General features: G+C 41.5%; 2 protein-coding genes and 1 long non-coding RNA gene across 4 annotated transcripts in view; 2 read left to right on the top strand and 1 right to left on the bottom strand.

Annotated features, from left to right (window-relative positions):
- Positions 1-9,184, top strand: part of Nfxl1 (nuclear transcription factor, X-box binding like 1) — a 41,168-nt gene extending 31,984 nt beyond the window's left edge. The window contains exons 20-23 of the mRNA XM_021210485.2: positions 4,233-4,337; positions 5,573-5,659; positions 7,121-7,174; positions 8,147-9,184. Coding sequence (XP_021066144.1) covers positions 4,233-4,337; positions 5,573-5,659; positions 7,121-7,174; positions 8,147-8,320 — 420 coding nt within the window. The 3' untranslated portion in view covers positions 8,321-9,184. The remainder of the gene's footprint in view (positions 1-4,232; positions 4,338-5,572; positions 5,660-7,120; positions 7,175-8,146) is intronic.
- LOC115065213 lies at positions 2,418-19,176 on the bottom strand. The gene is made up of 4 exons (XR_003844998.1): positions 18,759-19,176; positions 18,546-18,674; positions 16,185-16,349; positions 2,418-3,902 (listed from the first exon to the last, which is right to left on the bottom strand). It is a non-coding gene; the product is annotated as an uncharacterized LOC115065213 (long non-coding RNA).
- Positions 17,669-19,454, top strand: part of Corin (corin, serine peptidase) — a 195,745-nt gene continuing 193,959 nt past the window's right edge. The window contains exon 1 of one of the 2 annotated variants that reach the window (XM_021210625.2): positions 17,669-17,888. In XM_021210625.2, the coding sequence (XP_021066284.1) occupies positions 17,820-17,888 (69 nt within the window). In that variant the 5' untranslated portion in view covers positions 17,669-17,819. Of the gene's footprint in view, positions 17,889-17,930; positions 18,377-19,454 lie in introns of those variants that run through there. The other variant, XM_021210624.2, reaches the window with a different exon arrangement.

Raw genomic sequence — 19,454 nt, 5'->3', positions numbered from 1 at the left:
CTTACTGTCTAAAATAGGATTCAAAATATATATTTAAAACTGTGTCACAGGCAGCTAGATGGTAGATTATGAAAAACAAAAACAAGGAGGTGCATTTGTACACATGAATATGTTTGATTTTTTTTTTTAAAGTAAAATATGAAGGTCCAGTATAACAGAAAAAGAGAATGAGAATCACTAACTATGAAGTGGTGTGGCTCATGAGTGAGTCTGTCTTGTTCTTTGTTTTGCTGCTATATAAGCTTACAGCTTCCATTTCACATGTTAATTCTGTTTATAAGTCCATTCACTTATATAGACTTTAGGTATGATTAATTTGGGTGTATGATATTTTGTTTATTTGCAGGTTTTAAAGATAATGATGTTTTCAAAATAAATGTCACCTGTAGGCTTATATTTTTCAAAACCTACTTTAATAAGGGTTCTTAAACACTTCAACCTCCCTTATAGCACACCACCCAAAGGTAGGGGAGGAAAACCATATATGTACATAGCATATATGTGTTATTTAGCACAGGAAGTCAGTATTCTATTATTCTACCTCATTAAAAACAACTAATATTTAAAAAAAACCCAAAGTATTGATGCTATCTCAAAAATCTATTAAAAATTTGGCCTGCATTTCTTTCTATTCTAAATGTTACCACCACTTTATATTTTCAAAAATTTTACTGGGTTGCAGGGGGTGTTTGTGTTTGTATGCCATGGTGACAGCTCTGGCATTGGTCTCCTCCACCTTTGTGTAAGTTCTAGAGATAGACCTCAGCTTGTAGGCAGCTTGACCTGCTGAGCCATGTCACTGTCCCCTACGGTTGCCTTTTACTTTTTTGCCCTGGGTATGTGTGGCTGCATATAACCTACTATTTTAAAAGGCACATACTTTTGTGAGTTCCTTGTTATGTTTGTCCATTTATTTTATCATATGAATACTCTATAGTTTATGGATAAATATTTGGATTATTTCTAGTTTGGAGTTTTGCCAAAAACCACTGGTATGAACACTCGCTGCTTTTGTATGTGTACAGATTCCTCTAGGCACAGAGAAATCATGAAATTCCTTGCCCACAGGGAATGTTTAATTTCAACTTCAATGAAGCATATTGAATTGATTTCCAAAATGGATGTACCGATTTATAACCAGTGAATTTTCCAATTATGGAAAAGTATCAGGTTTTCCTACTTTCATTATGCAAAAGTTTCTGTTGTTGTGCGCCCCCCCCCCCCTTTGATATCTTGTGATTTTACTCCTGATCATGAGTGAGTGAGTGAGTGTCTCTTCAGGATTGTGGCTTCCGTGTTCCTTTTGATGGTTGGTAGACATACCAGCAGAGTGTACTAGTGAGCACGTTTATCTTCTAGTTGCAGGCTACAGAACTAACTTGGACTCACTTATGGTTATACATATAAAGAAGGTATCTTAAGGAGGTCATTGGCATTGGTATACAGAGTTTAAAGGACGTAGCTAAGTATTCAGAAGGGTAGGGTCTCTGCAGCCTGACAGAATTGCCTTCTGCAATGAAATTACTATCCTGCCTCCTCTCCCTGACTGGCTGACCTTGGGTCAAAGGACTCTGATATCAAAGACCATCTTCAACATCCAGGGTAAACTGAAGTGGAGCATGGAGTCAGTGAGTGACTGGGGTGGTCAAATGCTCCCTGAGGGGGTGGCAAAAACTCTTTTTGGTCAGTGAAAGATTCCTTGGAAGCTGGTAAAAAAAAAAAGAATAGAAAGTGGGGGAAAGTCTCTCTCTCTCTCTCTCTCTCTCTCTCTCTCTCTCTCTCTCTCTCTCTCTCTCACACACACACACACACACACACACGGTAAATGAAGCAAGCTTCACCAACCTCCAGTAGCTTCACACATGCACATAAATACACATACATACATACATACATACATACATACATGCGTTCACTCATTGTGTGGATGAACAAAGGTCTAGCCACTTTACATATCTACACATGCCTGCATTTTGTGGTTGAATGAAGCAAAGCTCCGATGAGCAAGCTCTAACAACTTTAGTTTTTCTTCCACAGCTATATGTCTTAGCAAAATCTTTCAAGAAGGACAAAAGTCACAATGTGGTCACTTTCTGTTTTTCTTATAGTTAATGATTATAATGAGTGTACGTAAGAAAAAAATCACATTCCCCAATATTCTCACATGAATAAACATTTTATGTATTACAAGTGAAAAAAAAAAACAAATTTTCCCAAGAACCTGCATACATTTATAACTAAGCAACTTGTTATACATTAACAAAGTGTAACCAAGCAAGGTAAGAGTCTCAGCCAGTCTCTCCCACTGGCAGGCTGCAATTTGCAGTTATGAAGAAAGGATCAATTATTTTTATTATTTATCTTAAAAAGTAATCTTATTAAAAATTTTTTAAAAGAATCACAAATCTTAACTTCTCTATAGTAAACAGCCATATCTATTTTAAATCCTCAGGGTACATTTTACTCATTAACAGTTTTTTATTAAATCATATCAGGAAGCTGAGGGCAAAAACGGGTACAAAAAATTATTCATCATTTTGATTACTAGCCCAGCTTTAACAAGAAAGCATAACAGTTGGAACTAGTTGGGCTGCCATTGTTCTTGTTCCCTGACCTCGGAAAATCCCTAGCTCAACTATAAAGAGTGTGAGCTTAAAAATGTTCCCTAAGATTTTCTACAATAGAGCCAGTGACAAAACAACCTAACTTTACTAACAGCCTGCATCTTTAACTTCTAAGGGTGGTGGTCATTGCTAACTATGTACATCTCTTAAGTTTTTTTCTGAGGGTGGTAGATGAATCATTAATCTGCTCCAGCAGTGATGCTTGAAAAAGATCAATCACTATTGTTAGTGCCAACGAGGGGCTGGAAAACAAACCCCTTAGAGTTTTCATAGAACTCATAGATTAGGAGGGACTTGAGGACAACAAGCAAAGCAAAACTCCACAACAATATGAAGTCCTCAGGTTTCTTCCTCTCTGAGGTGTGTCCCCATCTCGATTACCTGACTGGTAGGCCTCATCCCATGAGCTCTAAAGCTGTTTGTTGTCTCTCTTGCACAGCCCCTAAGGACTTGTCTTGGCGTAGGTAGCTACAGACATAAGGCAGGAAGCTGGAGTAGCTCGTGAAGCCATGGCTCTGACATCAATTGTTGAAGTGGAGATTGAGAATATTAAAGAATTCTAATAATAATATTTTATACAAATAATTGTAAACGAAATAGGGGAACTAAGTGATTCCTACTTCATGACTCCTGTCAGTTCTTACTGGGGGAAGGCATTGCAGACTGATAGGTCAGATGGCAAGGTCAGATGAAGAATTTGAGGAAGACATGTATAGTTTGGGGTCAGAGCAGGAGACTCACATACTGTCAGTGGAGTTCTGAGAAGTGGGAGGACTTTGAGCATCAGGAAGATGTGATACAAGTTCAGTGCTTCCCTCCTTTTCGTTAACCTCCAGTGCATGGCAGGAGTGTGCAGTGACAAGTGGAGGGCTACCCTGTAGTCATGGTTCCTGCAGTGGGTTTTCTCTGCCTTTATTCTCCTTTGAATTTACAATTACTGTCTCAAATTGAAGTAGGAGATGTGAATAAAAGGATGTTTCATGTAAAGACTTGCAGGATAGAGAGATAGTAAATAGTTAAATATAAGGAGCACTTAAACATTATGGAACTCAGTTGTCGAGACTACATAGTATGTGTGAATGCAGTGTTGAGGATAAATGTTTTAGAGTGAAAGGCGAAGCAGTTGTGACAGTGACAAGAAAGCTTTTTTTCTTGTCTAACAGTAATGTAAGGAAGAGGCGGTGTCCTGGGCTCCATGTGTTCACCCAGCCATTCGAGTTAGTCAGTTAGCCAGGCACCTGCCCCTTTTCACACATCGCTTCCATCTGCTCCGGGACTCTGGGAAGGGAAAAACATAAATCCATCTCTGGGTGCTTTAAGACATATAATCACTTATATTGCTTTCCCCTTCATTGATTTAGTCACTGTGACAGTAACATCTACTCTTGAAGATAGAGCTTCAGAATATTAAAATTTTCTAATAAAAGTAATTTGTATAAATAATTAAAATAATCTACCAAAAGAAAAAAGGTTGAAGGGCTAGTTCATCTATTATTCAGGATTAGTTGGCATTGTGTATGTTGGATTCTGTAAAAATAACCATTAGTGAAGAAAGGAAGGCAGAGAATGACCTAAATGTAAATGACCAATTGCTTTTTGTCATGTTAGCTTCCTTGTGGCCATAGATGCAAAGAGATGTGCCATCCTGGTGAATGCCCCTTTAATTGCAACCAGAAGGTAAAACTTAGATGCCCTTGTAAAAGAATAAAACGGGTAAGTATTTTAAATGATAGAACTCTTGTGTGTGTTGATAGTATTTTGCCTTTAATTTTAAGGTTTTTGTTTTGTTTTTGTTTTTGTTTGTTTTTTTTTCCCGAGACAGGGTTTCTCTGCGTAGCCCTGGCTGTCCTGAAACTCACTTTGTAGACCACACTGGCCTTGAACTCAGAAATCCACCTGCCTCTGCCTCCCGAGTGCTGGGATTAAAGGCGTGTGCCACCACGCCCAGCTTAAGGTTTTTTTTTTTTTAAGAATCTTTTTATTGTACTTAAACTAAGCCTAGTTGTGTCTGTAAATACTCCTTTAAAAAAAATCAGCATTGGCAGTTCAATTTTCTGTAACTTAACAATAGAAGAAAGATGCTTTTCTGTTGAATCAAGCTCAAGACCCTATCGTTGGAGTAGTACTAGTGAGATCTAAATTGAAGACTTTGAGCAAGGGGCTGGTGTGAGTGATAAAGTGAGTTTCATGGATTAAGAAGTGCTCTGGAATTAGGCTTGTTGTCCTTTTATGTGAAGGTTTTCATTTGCTATTAGTATTCTTCTTTGAAAATAATTAATTAAAAATTTATAGTCACAACCTCATAAAATAATATACAAACCTAGAAAAATCACCGTTAGATTCAAAATTCTATAATTTTCTAAATTCAAAATTCTATAATTTTCTAAATTAAAAGTTTTGTAATTTTCACTGTATTTCCCTATAGTAGGTAAGTTCACTATTTAAGTTTGTGTTTAGTTTGTATTTAAATTAACCACATTTACATGAAAACATTTGCCAAGCTATTTTTAATCTGGACAGCTCTTCACTTTTATGAGATATCATGTCTTGTCCAAGTGTAGTTCCCACCCATTAGTACTTTGGCAGTGAAGGATTTTTACAGGAACTTTAAAAATATGTTAATTGTTGAAAGATAGGTATATAACTCTTCAGGACAACTCTAGACTTTGACTGCTGGGGTAGCAGCTCTAAATGCATGCATTTTAGTGAGGTGGCATGAGGTACTTCATCTGTCTGTAGCTATAGATAGATAGATACATACATATATACATAGGTACATAGATAAGAGAATGATATTTTTTTAAAGTACATAGAAAATAAAGGAGTAAATATTTGAACCAATATACACAATGTTTAGTAAATATAACATATTTATAAACTTCTGCTGGCATACAGTTGTGATTTGAAAGAAAAATTGACTTAAGTTTTTCAATTTTGGTTATTTGTAGGAGTTGCCTTGCAATAAAATACGTGAAAATCAGGTTTCAGTCGAATGTGATGCAACATGTAAGGAGATGAAACGGAAAGCATCTGAGGTAATGTCTCACTGGAGGTCTTACTAATGCTCTAAGGGCCTTTTCTCTTATTTGTTCCAATTTTTTTATATACTTATTAAAACCACTTGTGCTTATATTGTAAAGGCTATTTGTATAGGTCCATTGTGATCTCCAAGGTAGTTTTATTGCTTGCTTTGTGTCTACACTTTTTGGCCTTTTCACCAGTTAGTGTATTTGCCCTGGCCTTAGTGAGTTGTTTCCATGGTACAATAGCCTCCCGAAAATTAGGCTAAAATATACAGACATAAGATGTGGGGGTGCTTCACAGTTTGAGATGTCTTTAGTGTTGACTCTACCTGCTGTACTGACCAGTCTACAAATAATTGGTTTTATTGATCCAAAGTCTTCCCTGCCAGACACTCCTTTGAACGAAGTGATCAGTTTCTACTCTAAGAAAATATGGTATCAGAAACTTAGAATACCTAAGATACATTTTGCAAAAACAGGAAAACCAAGAAGAATGACCATTGTGTGGATACTTCATTCCTCCTTAGAATAAGGAACAAAATACCCATGAAAGGATATAGGTACAGAGACAAAATTTAGAGCTAAGATGAAAGGATGGACTATCCAGAGACTACCCCATCCGGNNATCCATCCCATCATCAGCCACCAAACCCAGATACTAATGCACATGCCAGCAAGATTCTGCTGAAGGGATCCTGATATAGTGGCCTCTTGTGAGGCTATGCCAGTGCCTGGCAAACACAGAAGTGGATGCTCACAGTCAGCTATTAGATGGAACACAGGGCCCCCAATGGAGGAGCTAGAGAAAGTACCCAAGGAGTTTTAGGGGGCTGCAACCCTGTAGGTGCAACAACAATATGGACTAACCAGTACCCCCTGAGCTTGTGTCTCTAGCTGCATATGTAGCAGAAGATGGCCTAATCAGCCATCATTGGGAAGAGAGGCCCCTTGGTCTTATAAACTTTATATGACCCAGCACAGGGGAAGGCCAGGGCCAAGTAGTGGGAGTGGATGGGTAGGGGAGCAGGGGCGGGGGNGGGGTATAGGGAACTTTCGGGATAGCATTTGAAATGTAAATAAAGAAAATAATAATAAATAAAAAAATAAAATAAAATTTCAATATAAAAAAAAAAGAAAATATGGTATCAATAATTGATTTTAGATTCTTAATATGGTAGCTTAAAAGGAAAAGTTAAAAGTGTTTTAGTTACAGATTCCTAATGGTTTGAATTGTGATATAATCTCATATAGCTGGTAAAAGGAAATGTTTAAATCATAACAGGTATACACAAATATATTATCCACCCTGAATCTATAGATGGACTTTAATAAGACTTGCCAGTATAACATTTACATTTCTCCAATGTGAGAGTACCAGAAGTTGCTATGGATTAGTAGAACCTGGGTGGGAAGATGCCAAAAATTTACAAAAATTTGATATCTAGTTGTTAATTTACTTTTAAATGTAAATAGATTAAAGAAGCAGAAGCCAACGCTGCTCTGGAAGAAGAAAAACGAAGGCAACAGGTACCTCAAAGATGGGCAGACTTATCTTTTCCATAGTTGTCCAACCTGCAGTGTGGGTGGCCTAGGTGACCAAATGCAGCACAGTGTTGAATTTGTTCTGTATACCAAAATTCTCTTGAATTATTCTGATTTGTTCTGTTGACAACTGTCATTTTATATTAAATTAAATCCACTGAAAGATGATGGTCTTTAAGTGTAGCTTATGACTACGGTAAATGGGTATGTTAATGAAAATTTCTAGTTTCTTCAATCCAACTATTTTGTGTAGATAGTACATGTTTACTTCAGTCAATTACTGTGTACTGCAGTGTATTATTATATCATCATTGTATAGGAACTTAGTGCTTACCAAAGGATAAAAGATGACATTTGACAATGACTGACACTCCAGGTTATCCTTTTTTACAGTCAGCTTTTATTCTTCCTAAAGCAGTCACTTACATTAAAGCGTGAAGCATTTTTCCCTTAAAGTATTGTTACTGTATCTTATAAAGGGACATGTGCAGAAAAGGGGGGTCATATTGATAAAGAAAAGTTGAGGCAGCTTTTTTTTTTTTTTTTTTTTTTACTCATTTGGATTTCTGTGCTATAAGCCACTGATTCTTATTTCCTGCATTATAAAAAGGCTAAAATTGCATGGGGGGCATCTTTGCATTTGCAAGAAGGTGCTCTTGGGATATAAAATAGTGTTAAATTCAAAGCTGTTGTCTATTCCATGTTCAGTATCAAAGATGGGCTTACAGTATAAAGGATGACTTACTGTACTCAGATCTGTTTGCTTACCTAACTACACTCCAGCGTTCATTAGATCTATTCAGCAATGGATGAGAGGCTTTTTGTTGTTTAAATCAAATTAATAATTTATTATAATGTTACCATCCAAACCTTTCTCAAATTGTTTTATTTCTATTTAAATAGCTGCAGAGCAGGGTATTCTTTGACTATAATACAAATGAAACTGTTTTGCTTCAGGCTGAACTGGAGGCTTTTGAAAACAGACTGAAGGGCCGTCGGAAGAAGAGCAGGAAACGCGATGAAGTGGCCGTGGAGCTCTCGCCTTGGCAGAAGTATAAGTTCTACCTCCTTTCAGTGTGTGCAGTTGTGGTGGCAGTGCTTGTGTGGTACATCTTCTATGGTGTGAATTAATAATCCTTTAAATCTCCTGACATACCTCAGACTGGAGTTATATAAATGTTCAATTTCAGACGTTAGAACACATGCACTGTATGTACATATGATCCACTTCACATTCCTCTCTGTGCCCTGTCTGGCTGTAGGTAGGACAGAATGTTTAGTGCATCTGAGTCAGGACAGTCCCCGGGGCAGTGAGACACTGTCTACGGTCAGCATGACTGCAGCTGTGGAACAGTAGCATTGCCTTCCGTGTATTAAGTTAGTCTTCTCGTCAGATATGCCCATGTTCAAAGAGCAAACTGAGCCATGTGTGCAGCAACAGGGATATTTCTCTGCTCACTTACTGGGTACTTTTCTCGATTATGTAACTTTCTACTTTTTAAAAGAAATGATTCTGTAAAAGAATCTTAAATTCTAACAGGAAGCTTTATAATTAGATTTCAGGTTAGTTTATCAAAGAGGAATTTTTATTGGTCATTGAAGCAAATTTTACACTGCATATTCTTCAGAAAATATAAACAAGTGCCAGACTAGGTTCCCTCTAGGAGGTTGGTTGGTTGTTTCTTTTTTTTGGTGCAAGAAGCTTTAACTGATGTTGGCATGTTTTGTACAACTTGTGTGTATCTTTTTTATGATAATAATAAAGGAAAACTAATATTTATGAGCAATATGTGCCGAGCACAGGGCTTGTGGGCTTTATGTACTTGATTCCATTTTTTTACTGTAATTCTTGGTATATTATAGCTGAAAATAATCCATTTTGTGAAATCAAATGATAGAGCAATAATAAGCCAAATTACATAGATTTGTAAGTCATTTAATGTAGTTTTGCTATTTAATTTTATGATTGTTTTCATTAAAAATTTTCATACCAAATTTGTGATAAAGGATATTTATTAATATTTAAGACACCCAGGAGTTCCTGACTTTAGGTTAGACATTAGTATTGATGGGCAAATCTCTATTGAGGATGCAGAACACAGAACCACTACACGTGATAGATGCACAATTTAAACATCACTCCAGAGGAAAAGGTAAATCCACATATGAGAGCAAGCAAAGAGTAGACTCACAGAAAACAAGTGTGGTTTCATGTGGTAAGTAGTATTGAGAAAAGTAAGAAATGGGGCTGGAAAGACAGCTCACAGGGGGAGGCCCTGTCTCCCCTTCCAGAGGACTCAGCTATGACTCCTGGCACACACGCGGACGTTCTCCAGCTCCCCCAGCATCAGAAAACATACAACTGGTATACAGACAGAATACGTATACACATACATCAAAAATCAATAAACGTGTATTAAGCAATCACAGTAGTAGAGAGTGATGGAAAGGGGGGAGAGCATCTGCTCCCACAGGTGAGCGAGCCCTCAGAGAGGGGCCACAGCAGACGACTAAGGGAAAGCTAAAGAGAATGCAGGAAGTACAACAGTCGCTAAATTTGGGACTTAATGTGTTTGGCATGGCTGAAGGTCAGAAAGGAGGCTGAGAAATGAAGTTAAATTTAATTTGAGAAGGGGCACAGTCTAGGCCAGTTGTGCTGGGTGAGAGACTAAGCTAAGGACTGGGGTTTTATTCTAGTTGGAGTGGACAGCACTGAACAGTTTTAGGCAAGGAAGACGCTTTCTTGTTTTGGTTTTTGCAGTTGCTGGCTACATGGAGAATGAGATCTTCAGGGGGTGGTTCAGGGTTGGGGCTTGGGGGACAGAGGGGCAACAGCAAGCAGTCCAGGCTGCAAGCACTTGGAACTTGTTCAGTTACATGGCACTCTAGCAACTGGCAAGAAGATGCTGCAAACGTCTGTGTCTGAGGAGAATGGAGAAATGCACGGAGGAGTGAGGGCCTTCCTCAAGGTCAAGGTGAAGTCTAAATTCAAGAAGTACAAAGCTGACCTTTGCTTTTGACTGTGGTGTTAGATGACAAAATAAGGAAGGAGAAAGTTAACCAAGAGTCACCAGGAATTACAGAAGGAAACCATTCTTATTCTCCTACTTTTGCCTTATGACATTAACACATGTAAACAAGTTAAGTTTTCTGTTTAAATTTGTGAACTGTTTATAGTGGACATTTTGAGACTTGGTTCAGTGTAGACACGTCCATCTCCAACACCTCGTGTTTGCATTTCTGCTGCTTCCACTCTTCACATGGACTGCAGCATGATCTCAGGCAGCAGTCATCAATACTGAAACTGGCGAAGGAGCTTGACTGAAACAGAGCATCGACTGTTTACCTTCTGTAAAGAAGTTCCTTAATTCTTGAGTTTCATGACTATTAACGTTAAGGATTTTAAACAGAGGTAAGTGTTCTCTGGTTGTGTGTAGAATTTTAATATTAACTGTCCCAAGCCTTACTTCATTTCTTTTCAAGAAGTACACATTTGAGGTAGCTTCTCTCACCTCTGATGTTCTTTATTGACACTCACAGAATTCTTTGTTTTTCTGAGTCCCTGGTACACTGAATAGTCCTCCCCCACTCCAACTATGCATGGCTTGTGGCTTCCTCCACCGAAGCAGACAACACCGAAGGAGTGATGAGCCAGGTTAAGTAAGATACAGTAGGAAAAATGGCCCCTTAAGAGAGAAGCTCAATGCTGGAGTTGACTTTCCCAGCTTCAGGTCTTTTAAAGAACTCTAAAATACTAAAGTGTCCAGGGCATGGTGCTAAATGAGTGTTCAGGAAGCTGAGAAAGGAGGGGTATGAGGTTTAGACTAGGCTGGGCTACAAGAGGTGTGTCAAAAAACTAGAGGTGTAGCGGGAAGCAACATTTCCGGGGCTAGATAAGGGTAGTAAGGTGACTGGTGCTGTTGTTAGTCTTCCTGTTCCAGGAATGGGAAGTAAGGCAGATGGACAAGCTCTGGAGCCCACGTTGACACTAGAGCTCTCTGTCCTGTGGAAGTTGCCCACTGCTGAGTAGCTGTCACAGAGCCACTAACCTTGGGCTTTGGATCCTTGTCACTAACAGGTTTCATAGACTGAGAAGCAGAACAGTGGCTACTGCCTCCTGGAAGAGAGAGACTTAGGAGAAGTGGGAGGAACTGGGAAACTCCCGTGCTCTCCAGACACCTTTAAAAGACCCCAAGTGATCAGTTCTCCATCTTGAAAACCATTTTTACACATTTTAGATTCATGGTTTTTGTGAAATGCCTGGAAAAGAGTGCTTTAAGAACATTACTGTGGCCATCTCCTACCTTTAAGACTTCTCCAGCAAACCTCAAAAAACAAAAGAGGCTCTGGAAGTGGACTCAACCTCACATTCGTCTTTTTCCTTTTATTGAAGACTTTTTTCTCACATAATATATTCTGATTATTGTTTCCCCTTTTGCTCTTCCCAGCTCCTCCTCACCTCCCCTGGGATCCAGATTTTCCTCCTTTCTGACTCTCATTGGAAAACAAGCAGGCTTCTAAGGAAGAATAATAAAATAAGATAAAAACTAACATCAGAATAGGATGAAACAAGGAAGAGAGCTGAAGAAGAGGGACAAGAAACAGATGCAGAGAGCCACTCACCCACACACTGGGAAGCACTTAAAACACTAAGCCATAAGCCATAATATATATGCAAAGGACCTGCAGGGTAAAAGGGGGGGGGTTCCTAATAATGACATTGTAAGAAAAGGAACTCCCAAAGATGTTGAATTCATTTCCTGTTGGCCATCTACTACTGGGTATGTAGTAGTTTGTTTCCTCAGTGTGACTCCCCTGGAAAAACTAAATTTTTATTTGCAAGGGGCTCTCAGTTGTAGGTAGGCCTTTTGCATGCTGCCTCATGAGTTTATATACTCATTGAGGCCCTTGTTTCCTTGATGTCCTCCATCCCTCTGGCTCTTATACTCTTTCCACCTCCTTGTCTGCAGGGTTCTCCAAGGCCTGAGGAAAGAGATGGGATGGAGGCATTCTATTCAGGGCTGAGTGTTCCAAGCCTCTCACTCTACATGTATCTGGCTGTGGTCTCTGTATTCGTTCCTGTCTGCTTCGGGAAGAAGCTGCCCTGATGACGTCTGAGCAAAGCACCAGTCTATGAGGATAGCAAAATATGCAAAGTCATTTTATTGCTACTTTTTTCTTTTTTTAATGAGAACAGTGGTGTTTGGGTATTTGGTTTTATCCTAGGTCATCAGATAGTCTAGTCTCTGGTTCTTGGTCTCCCAAGCAATATCAGGTATGGGTTCTATCTTATGGGGTGGGCCTTCACTCAAATCAGATACTGATTGGTTACTCCCATAAACTTTGTGCCACCATTGCCCAAGCATATCTTCCAGGCAGGATACCATTGTAGATCCAAGGGTTTGTAGCTGGCTTGTATGTATGGTTATCTTTTTTTGTAGTGTTCAGAGTACCTGCCTGTACCAAAGACTCTAGAACGTATGGGTGAACGCTCTATGTAGGCACAAGCTTGACTTTTCCATGTTCAGTGATGTGTGTGTGTGTGTGTGTGTGTGTGTGTGTGTGTGTGTGTGTGTGTTGTCTTAAGCAATAGAGCCTTACTTGTGGAGGACAGCCTATATTTTTGGCAACAGCCAGGGTTGTTTGGGTGTTCCCATGGGACCCCTTTGGCCACAAACTCAATTAGATGTAACCCAGTCCCAGTACTGAAAGCCTTATTTGGTGACAAGAGATGGCCAGTTGGGTCTCTGTCTCCACCATTATTTGGAGATTGCATTTAGAGCACCTTCAGATGTCTATATGTTTTTAGAAAACTTCTACTATATTATGTTTCCGTATTACTCCTTAAATTGCCCTTAATTTTAGCTGTCTCTCCCCAGACCCCCTCCCCATCCCCTCCCCACTTGATCCTCCTGTTCCAGCTCCCACCTCTATCCAACCACAACTATTCTATTTCCCTTTCCTAGGGAGATCTGTTCCCCCTAGTTCCTTACTCCATACCTAACCTCTGTGGTTCTTGTTCCCTGACTTAAAAATATTCCTCACTCAACTACCCAGATTGTGCCTCTCTGAACATTAAATTGTTAAAGATTTTCTGCATCAACGCCACTAACAACATTTAAACCCAACTATACTAACAATCTACATCTCTAAATTTTTCCTAAGGGTGATGGTGGAATCATTCATCTGCTCCAGCCACAATACTTGGAAGAGATCAATCACTATTATTGTAAGTGCCAATGACACTGCCCAGTAAGGGGCTGGAACCCCCCTTAGAGTTTTCATACAGCTCATAGGCTGTGAGGGATGAGATGACCGAGAGGGCAACATGCAGAGAGAAACTTCGTAACAGCATGAAGTCCACAGGACACTCTGCCTCTCAGAGACACACCCATGTGGCTGTACTAACCAGAGGGCCGGTCTCCATGAGTTCCAAAGCTGTATGCTGTTCTCACAAGGTCCCTGAAAAGTACTCCATCATGGAAATATACCACTTTTTCTTTATCCATTCATCTCTTGAGGGACAGCTAGGTTTATAAATGTCGTTTTTATATCCTCAGATGGAGGGTTGAGATATGAGAACTATAGCCAAGCTGTACAACTATCTGTTCTAACTAGGCCTGGGCTTGGAAGCTTCTAGCCTCTACAATTTAATCTTCCAAGACGACTGAATCAGTCTGGTTTCACTTGGCTTCTGTCCAAATTGCTCTGCTTGGCCTTGTACTAACTTTGGTAATATAGTCTCATCATATGGCTCATCCTCCTCTGGCTTGTTCTGTCTTCACTTTTTTTTTTTTTTTTTTTTCCGAGACAGAGTTGTTGCCCTGGCTGTCCTGGAACTCACTCTGTAGACCAAGCTGGCCTCAAACTCAGTAATCCGCCTGTAAAGGCGTGCGCCACCACGCCCAGCTCTGTCTTCACTTTTATCTAACTTGTTCTCTCTGCAACCTGGCTTTGTAAAACTGTCCCGGTAAAACTGACACACACACACACACACACACACACACACACACACACACACACATTTATCTTGCTGCTCTTAAGTTGCCTCTCTTTCCTGTGCTGTTCTCATGAGTTGGGTGTATCCTATCTCAGACTCATTCTGAGATGTCACTTTCAAACATGGCTGCTTCCTTCTACAAACAAACCTTACTTACTTTTACTGTTAGGAATTAAAGGTATATACTAAGGACATGCTTGTATTCCAGCCAGATCATGCTGTAAGCCAGGGCGTGTCTGCCTTCTGCTGGATCATAGAGACCTAGAAGGTCTTTGGATATAATCTCTTATATATAAGAGCAGCCATATTGCTGGATTAAAATTCCTCCACCCAGGTTGTGTCTGCTTGCTGGCCTTTATGAATAAACCAACAATGAACATAGTTGAGCAAGTGTCTCTGTGATAGACACTGAGTACATACCCATGTGTCACTTCTCTTTACACTTATTGGTCACCATCCCTGGAGGAGTAGAGAGGATGCTTGCCAAAGATGAGTGCATAGCAATAGGATTGCACCCGAAGCTCCCGAGGAGGGTGAAGTGTATGAGTGTTCTTCTGAGATTTCCTTGTGGACTTTTCCTTAGTGTCTTTGTCCCAAGTGAGTACCATAGTGTATTAGAGGATGGTGACTCAGAAATATTAGGTCTGCATACAGCATTATACATCATCACGGAGGACTTCACTGTGTGGTAGACTATGATAAGTATGTATTGTTTTTTGAGACAGTCTTACTATGCAACCCTGACTGGTCTGCAGCTCTCTGTAGACCAGGCTGGCCTCAGACTCACAGAGATCTGCCTTTGGGATGAAGGGTGTGTGTCTCCAGTCCTAGCATCTTAAGATAAACTCATCCTCCTCTGCATAAAGTTCCAGTTTGCCTGGGGTTTTGTCCTATTTAATTTTGTTTCACAGTTTTGTATCTTTGTACCATCTGACAATTACTCTGATGATTTAATACACTTCCTACATCATTTGCAAGTATTTTCAATAGCTGAAATGTGTGTGCTGATTTTATTGTTCATTTAGTTGTTCCACTGGAATGAAGTTCTCTGAAGGCATGAGTTCTGGCAGCTAGCAAACCCTAAATGAATGGAGCAGATCACCAAGTAGATCAGCAGTGGAGGAGCACTATGATACTTGTCCATCGTCATGCTGAGATGCCAACCACTTTGCTAAGAAAGCCCCACCCCAAATTGCCTTCATCTGTAGTATTGAGGTCTCATCTGGCCTATAGTCATGTCATGACCAAACGTTACTCTAAAAAAAAATCACCCTGTCTAGAGGCACAATTCTTTAAGTTAATTTCCTGTAATTCTCTTTAAAAAAAAAAACTATCAGAATCACTTGTTTTAACATTTTGAGATATGCAGTATATAGTTCTTATCTATAGTCTGCATGCCTCAAAATGGCACACCAGAACCTTATACATTCTTCTTGCTGTGATAGCCTAAATTTTAAGGAAGGGTTCTGTTTATTCGTATGACTAAGTCGAAGAAGATGAAGGCACAGAAAATTATTTCTGTGACAAACACACGCATGGGTATTTTGTCAGTAATCCCCATAAATCTCTTTAATGTTTTTGTTTTTTATTATAAATATATGAATAGTTTGATATATGCCTGAAGTGTTAGACAATAAAACTTCCAGAATGGTACCAGAAATGTTAATTTTTGTAAAATTAAGAGTATTTTAAGACATGGACAGTGATTACTAATGTTTTAATAAATTGAGGGGCTGGAGAGTTCAGTTGTAATTCACTTGCCTAGCAAAGCTAACAACCACAGTTCTAATAATGTAAGTTTAAGTATGTGACATGATTTTTTAAAAAGAATAATTCCACAGTGATCACTAAAAAAATCACTGTGAGTACACTTCATAATTAAATTAACTTGAAAACAAGACATGTTTGCTTTTTTACAGTATTAAAAATTACAAAGTCTAAACATAGATGTTCATTCTCATTTCTTATACTGGGCTCCCAAGTAGCATAAAGTACCTCAACTGCTGGTTCTGGTACTCACGGCAGCTGCAGCTATGAGGAGGGGGTATTCGCCTTCTCGGTGCAGTCAGCCTTAGGAACTCAGCAAGGAACACCATGGAGAATCTACTTAGCTGGTTCATGTTCATAGTTCCTGCATCATCTCCACCAGAGGGCAGAACTCTGAAAAGAAAGAAACTTCATCTGCACCTTCAAGATGGGTGCACGTACACCCACTGTTCCGTCACAGATGGCTTAACTCTGGCCCTCAGGGTGGAGTTGGCAAACCTGTCTCCTGGGCTCTGGGTTCTCAGATGGGGGCCCTGTGGGGGGTAGTGTGCTGCACTGAGGCAGTGTCTCCATCAGAACTCAGTCACAAAATGCTACCATCTCTGGGGGAATGTCAGGTCACTGCCGACCAGATGACCTCAAGCAGGTTACTACAGGTGCCTCTCATCTCTTTAACTTAAAGAGGATATGTGCAAAGTGCTTAGTGCAGAGCCCGCCATGCTGGAACACTGTGAATTGTGGAACGCTTGTTAGAAATTGCATTCCTCACTGATGCTGGAATAACTTGAGGTCAAGAGTCCTACATCTTTAACTCCACGTAGATGATATTCCCTACACTGCATGTCTTTTCTGAAGCAAGGTACTCATTACCACTCCCTTCCAGTCGTACATATGTGCCTTTGTCCATACAGTGATACTCAAGGGGCAGGTCATATTGTCTGCTTACTATATGTGGCCTTCTCTAATGGAGATGGGCTACAGTATAACCTTGAACTGTTACTGAAATTTTGAAGATTTTGATTAAAAAATGCATTTAAAACGCATGTCTAAGAAAACAAATTTTTGTTATCCTTGGCGTTTTTTCATTTTTTGATAAATAAGAATTGTCTTGGGCTTCAATGCAACCTTTGCTTTGGAATGTCTACACTGCTTTCCTTGCTGACATCAGAATGCGGCTCCCTGTCTGATGGGCACGAATTTGCTGGCCCCTGGCCCCTGAAGCTCCAACAGCAACGCAGTTTTGCAAAAGCAGTTTTCCCCCTAAACTTGTAGCAGAAGACAGATCTGCAATTTGTGTCACGGGAATAATGCCTGCCTTCGAAACCTGACATCTTTCCAACACAACAAACTTGTCATTGGATTGCCAGTGCCTGAAGACAGTCATTTTGATCCTTGCCTGGCTAGAATCCTGTTTGAGGGGATAGACTGTTCTAGGTGTGATAATGAGAGTCCGGAGGAGAGCAGCTCTTTACACTGCTCAACAAAGTTCTGGCCTCAACAAAGCAGCCAAGGCCAGAAGCTGCTGCCCCACAGTTTAAGGGTTTGTTTGGTTTTTTTCCTGGTGTGGAGGATGGGGGCAGTAGACTCTTGGCTCTCCATCTGCCATAGAGAAATAACTTTTTTGAAGGCAGGGGTGGGTATGGAGGAACTGTCTCATTAAGGGTTATGGGTAGGACCCAGAGACGTGAGTGAAGGGAGGGAGTGGTCTGCGGGTGGGGTCTGCCCAGCAGACAAAATATGGGGCTCCCATCCCCTGAGTATAACTTCACTCCGAATGAGGAGAAAGACACCCGTAGTGCCTCTCCTCGAGATCCATAGAGCAGAGAAAAGCGACTGAGATAAGAGTGGACAGAGGAGAAAGATATGTTCACGAAACGGCCCCCCGCCCTTGCTCCGGAGGAGCACAGTCGCCGAGCTGACGCCCCAAGGAGGGTAAGATCCACCCTCCTCGCTCCTCCAGCACACAGGTCGCGTGGCCTGAGTCCTGGTGACTTCAGAGTCAACCTTTTTCTCCTTGTCCCTTCCTCCCTTCATCGGGTGCCACCTCCTTCCCGTCCGTAGGTCAGTGAGCACAGACTTCTCAGTGGCTCGCTTTAGTACCCAAGCGGACGGTCCTTCACTCCTGTGACTTGGCGTCGGAGAAGCTGGCAGTCATGGGCAGGGTTTCCTTCAGCGTTCGGGTCAGCTCGGTACGGAGAGCCCGCTGCTCTTGTCCTGGCCGATGCTACCTCTCCTGCAGAGTCCCTCCAACCACCGCCCTCCGTGCACTGAACGGGCTTGGCTGCGCGGGGGTTCCCGGGGAGACTGCAGGTGGAGCCGTCGGACCCGGTCCCTCGGGGACCCCTGGCTTCCTCTCCGGGTCCAAGTTCCAGGCTCCCGGCAGCTGGAAGGATTGCTTTGGAGCTCCGCCTGCTCCAGACGTAAGCCTGCATCCCTACTGCGCGCACTCTTGCTACTCGCGCCGTGACTAGATCGCATTTGTAGTAGCGTCCCCAACTGGGGATCAGTCAGTACCCTGGGATGGCCCTATGCATTGGCACCACACAAGTGAGAGCTGGGAACGCCCGGGTCCCCTGCTCGCGAACTTACTCTGGGACAGGTACCAGCCCCGGGCTCACCGAGCACCGTCCGCGGTTTGCGGTGCGGGTTTGGAGCGGCTAGGGTTTGGGACGGTTTTCCTCCAGCAATCCTGGGAAGGGTTAGCCTTGCTGTCACGATCTGCAGAGAAAAAGGAAGGGTACTGCAGAGGGTCCCCCTGACCTGAACCTCCGGCAATCCAGTCTAGGTTGCAGTCATTCTTACCTGCTGCGTCGTTGGGTCTTGGAATCGGCCGATTACCGCCAGGATCCCAGCTGTGCATAGGGGGGACAGGATCAGTCCGTGCCAGCAGGGAGAGGGAGTGGTTAGGAAGGCATCCCCAGGCAGTGTCCTGGAAGGTTCTGCTAGAACTCAGTGCGGGACTTCCGGGCCTGAGCACTAGAGGCGGGAGAACAGTGGGCGCGCTTTTGCGCAGCTTCTCATTTTGGGGACCTAGGTGGGGACTCAGTTTCCAGATTCTCAGGCAAGTAGTCTCAGCAATCCCCTGCCACTGAAACTGCTCCGAACGTCGCGCTGCAAAGGCTTACAGAACAAGGCTCCAAGGGTCTCTACGTCAATGTCCGTGCTTTATAGTTTTTCCATTTTTAAGATAGGAAGGAATCTCCTGGTGGACGCGAAAGCCCGCAAGAGAACACCAGAGGGCCACCGGATAGGGAGCCAAGCTAGGACTCACTGCTGCTTGCTGTTCAAGGGCTCATTTTTGGCAGAGTTTTGAAGTTAGAAGTGCTGCAAACATACCCTGTAGGTGCAACAACAATATGAACTAACCAGTTCCCCCTGAGCTCGAGTCTCTAGCTGCATATGTAGCAGAAGATGGCCTAATCGGCCATTATTGGGAAGAGAGGCTCCTTGGTCTTGTAAACTTTATATGACCCAGCACAGGGGAAGGCCAGGGCCAAG

The sequence above is a fragment of the Mus pahari genome, chromosome 13, assembly GCF_900095145.1.
Source record: "Mus pahari chromosome 13, PAHARI_EIJ_v1.1, whole genome shotgun sequence".
NCBI classification, from domain to species: domain Eukaryota; kingdom Metazoa; phylum Chordata; class Mammalia; order Rodentia; family Muridae; genus Mus; species Mus pahari.
The sequence above is the reverse complement of the archived record's forward strand: the minus strand, read 5'-3'. Positions and strand labels throughout refer to the sequence as shown.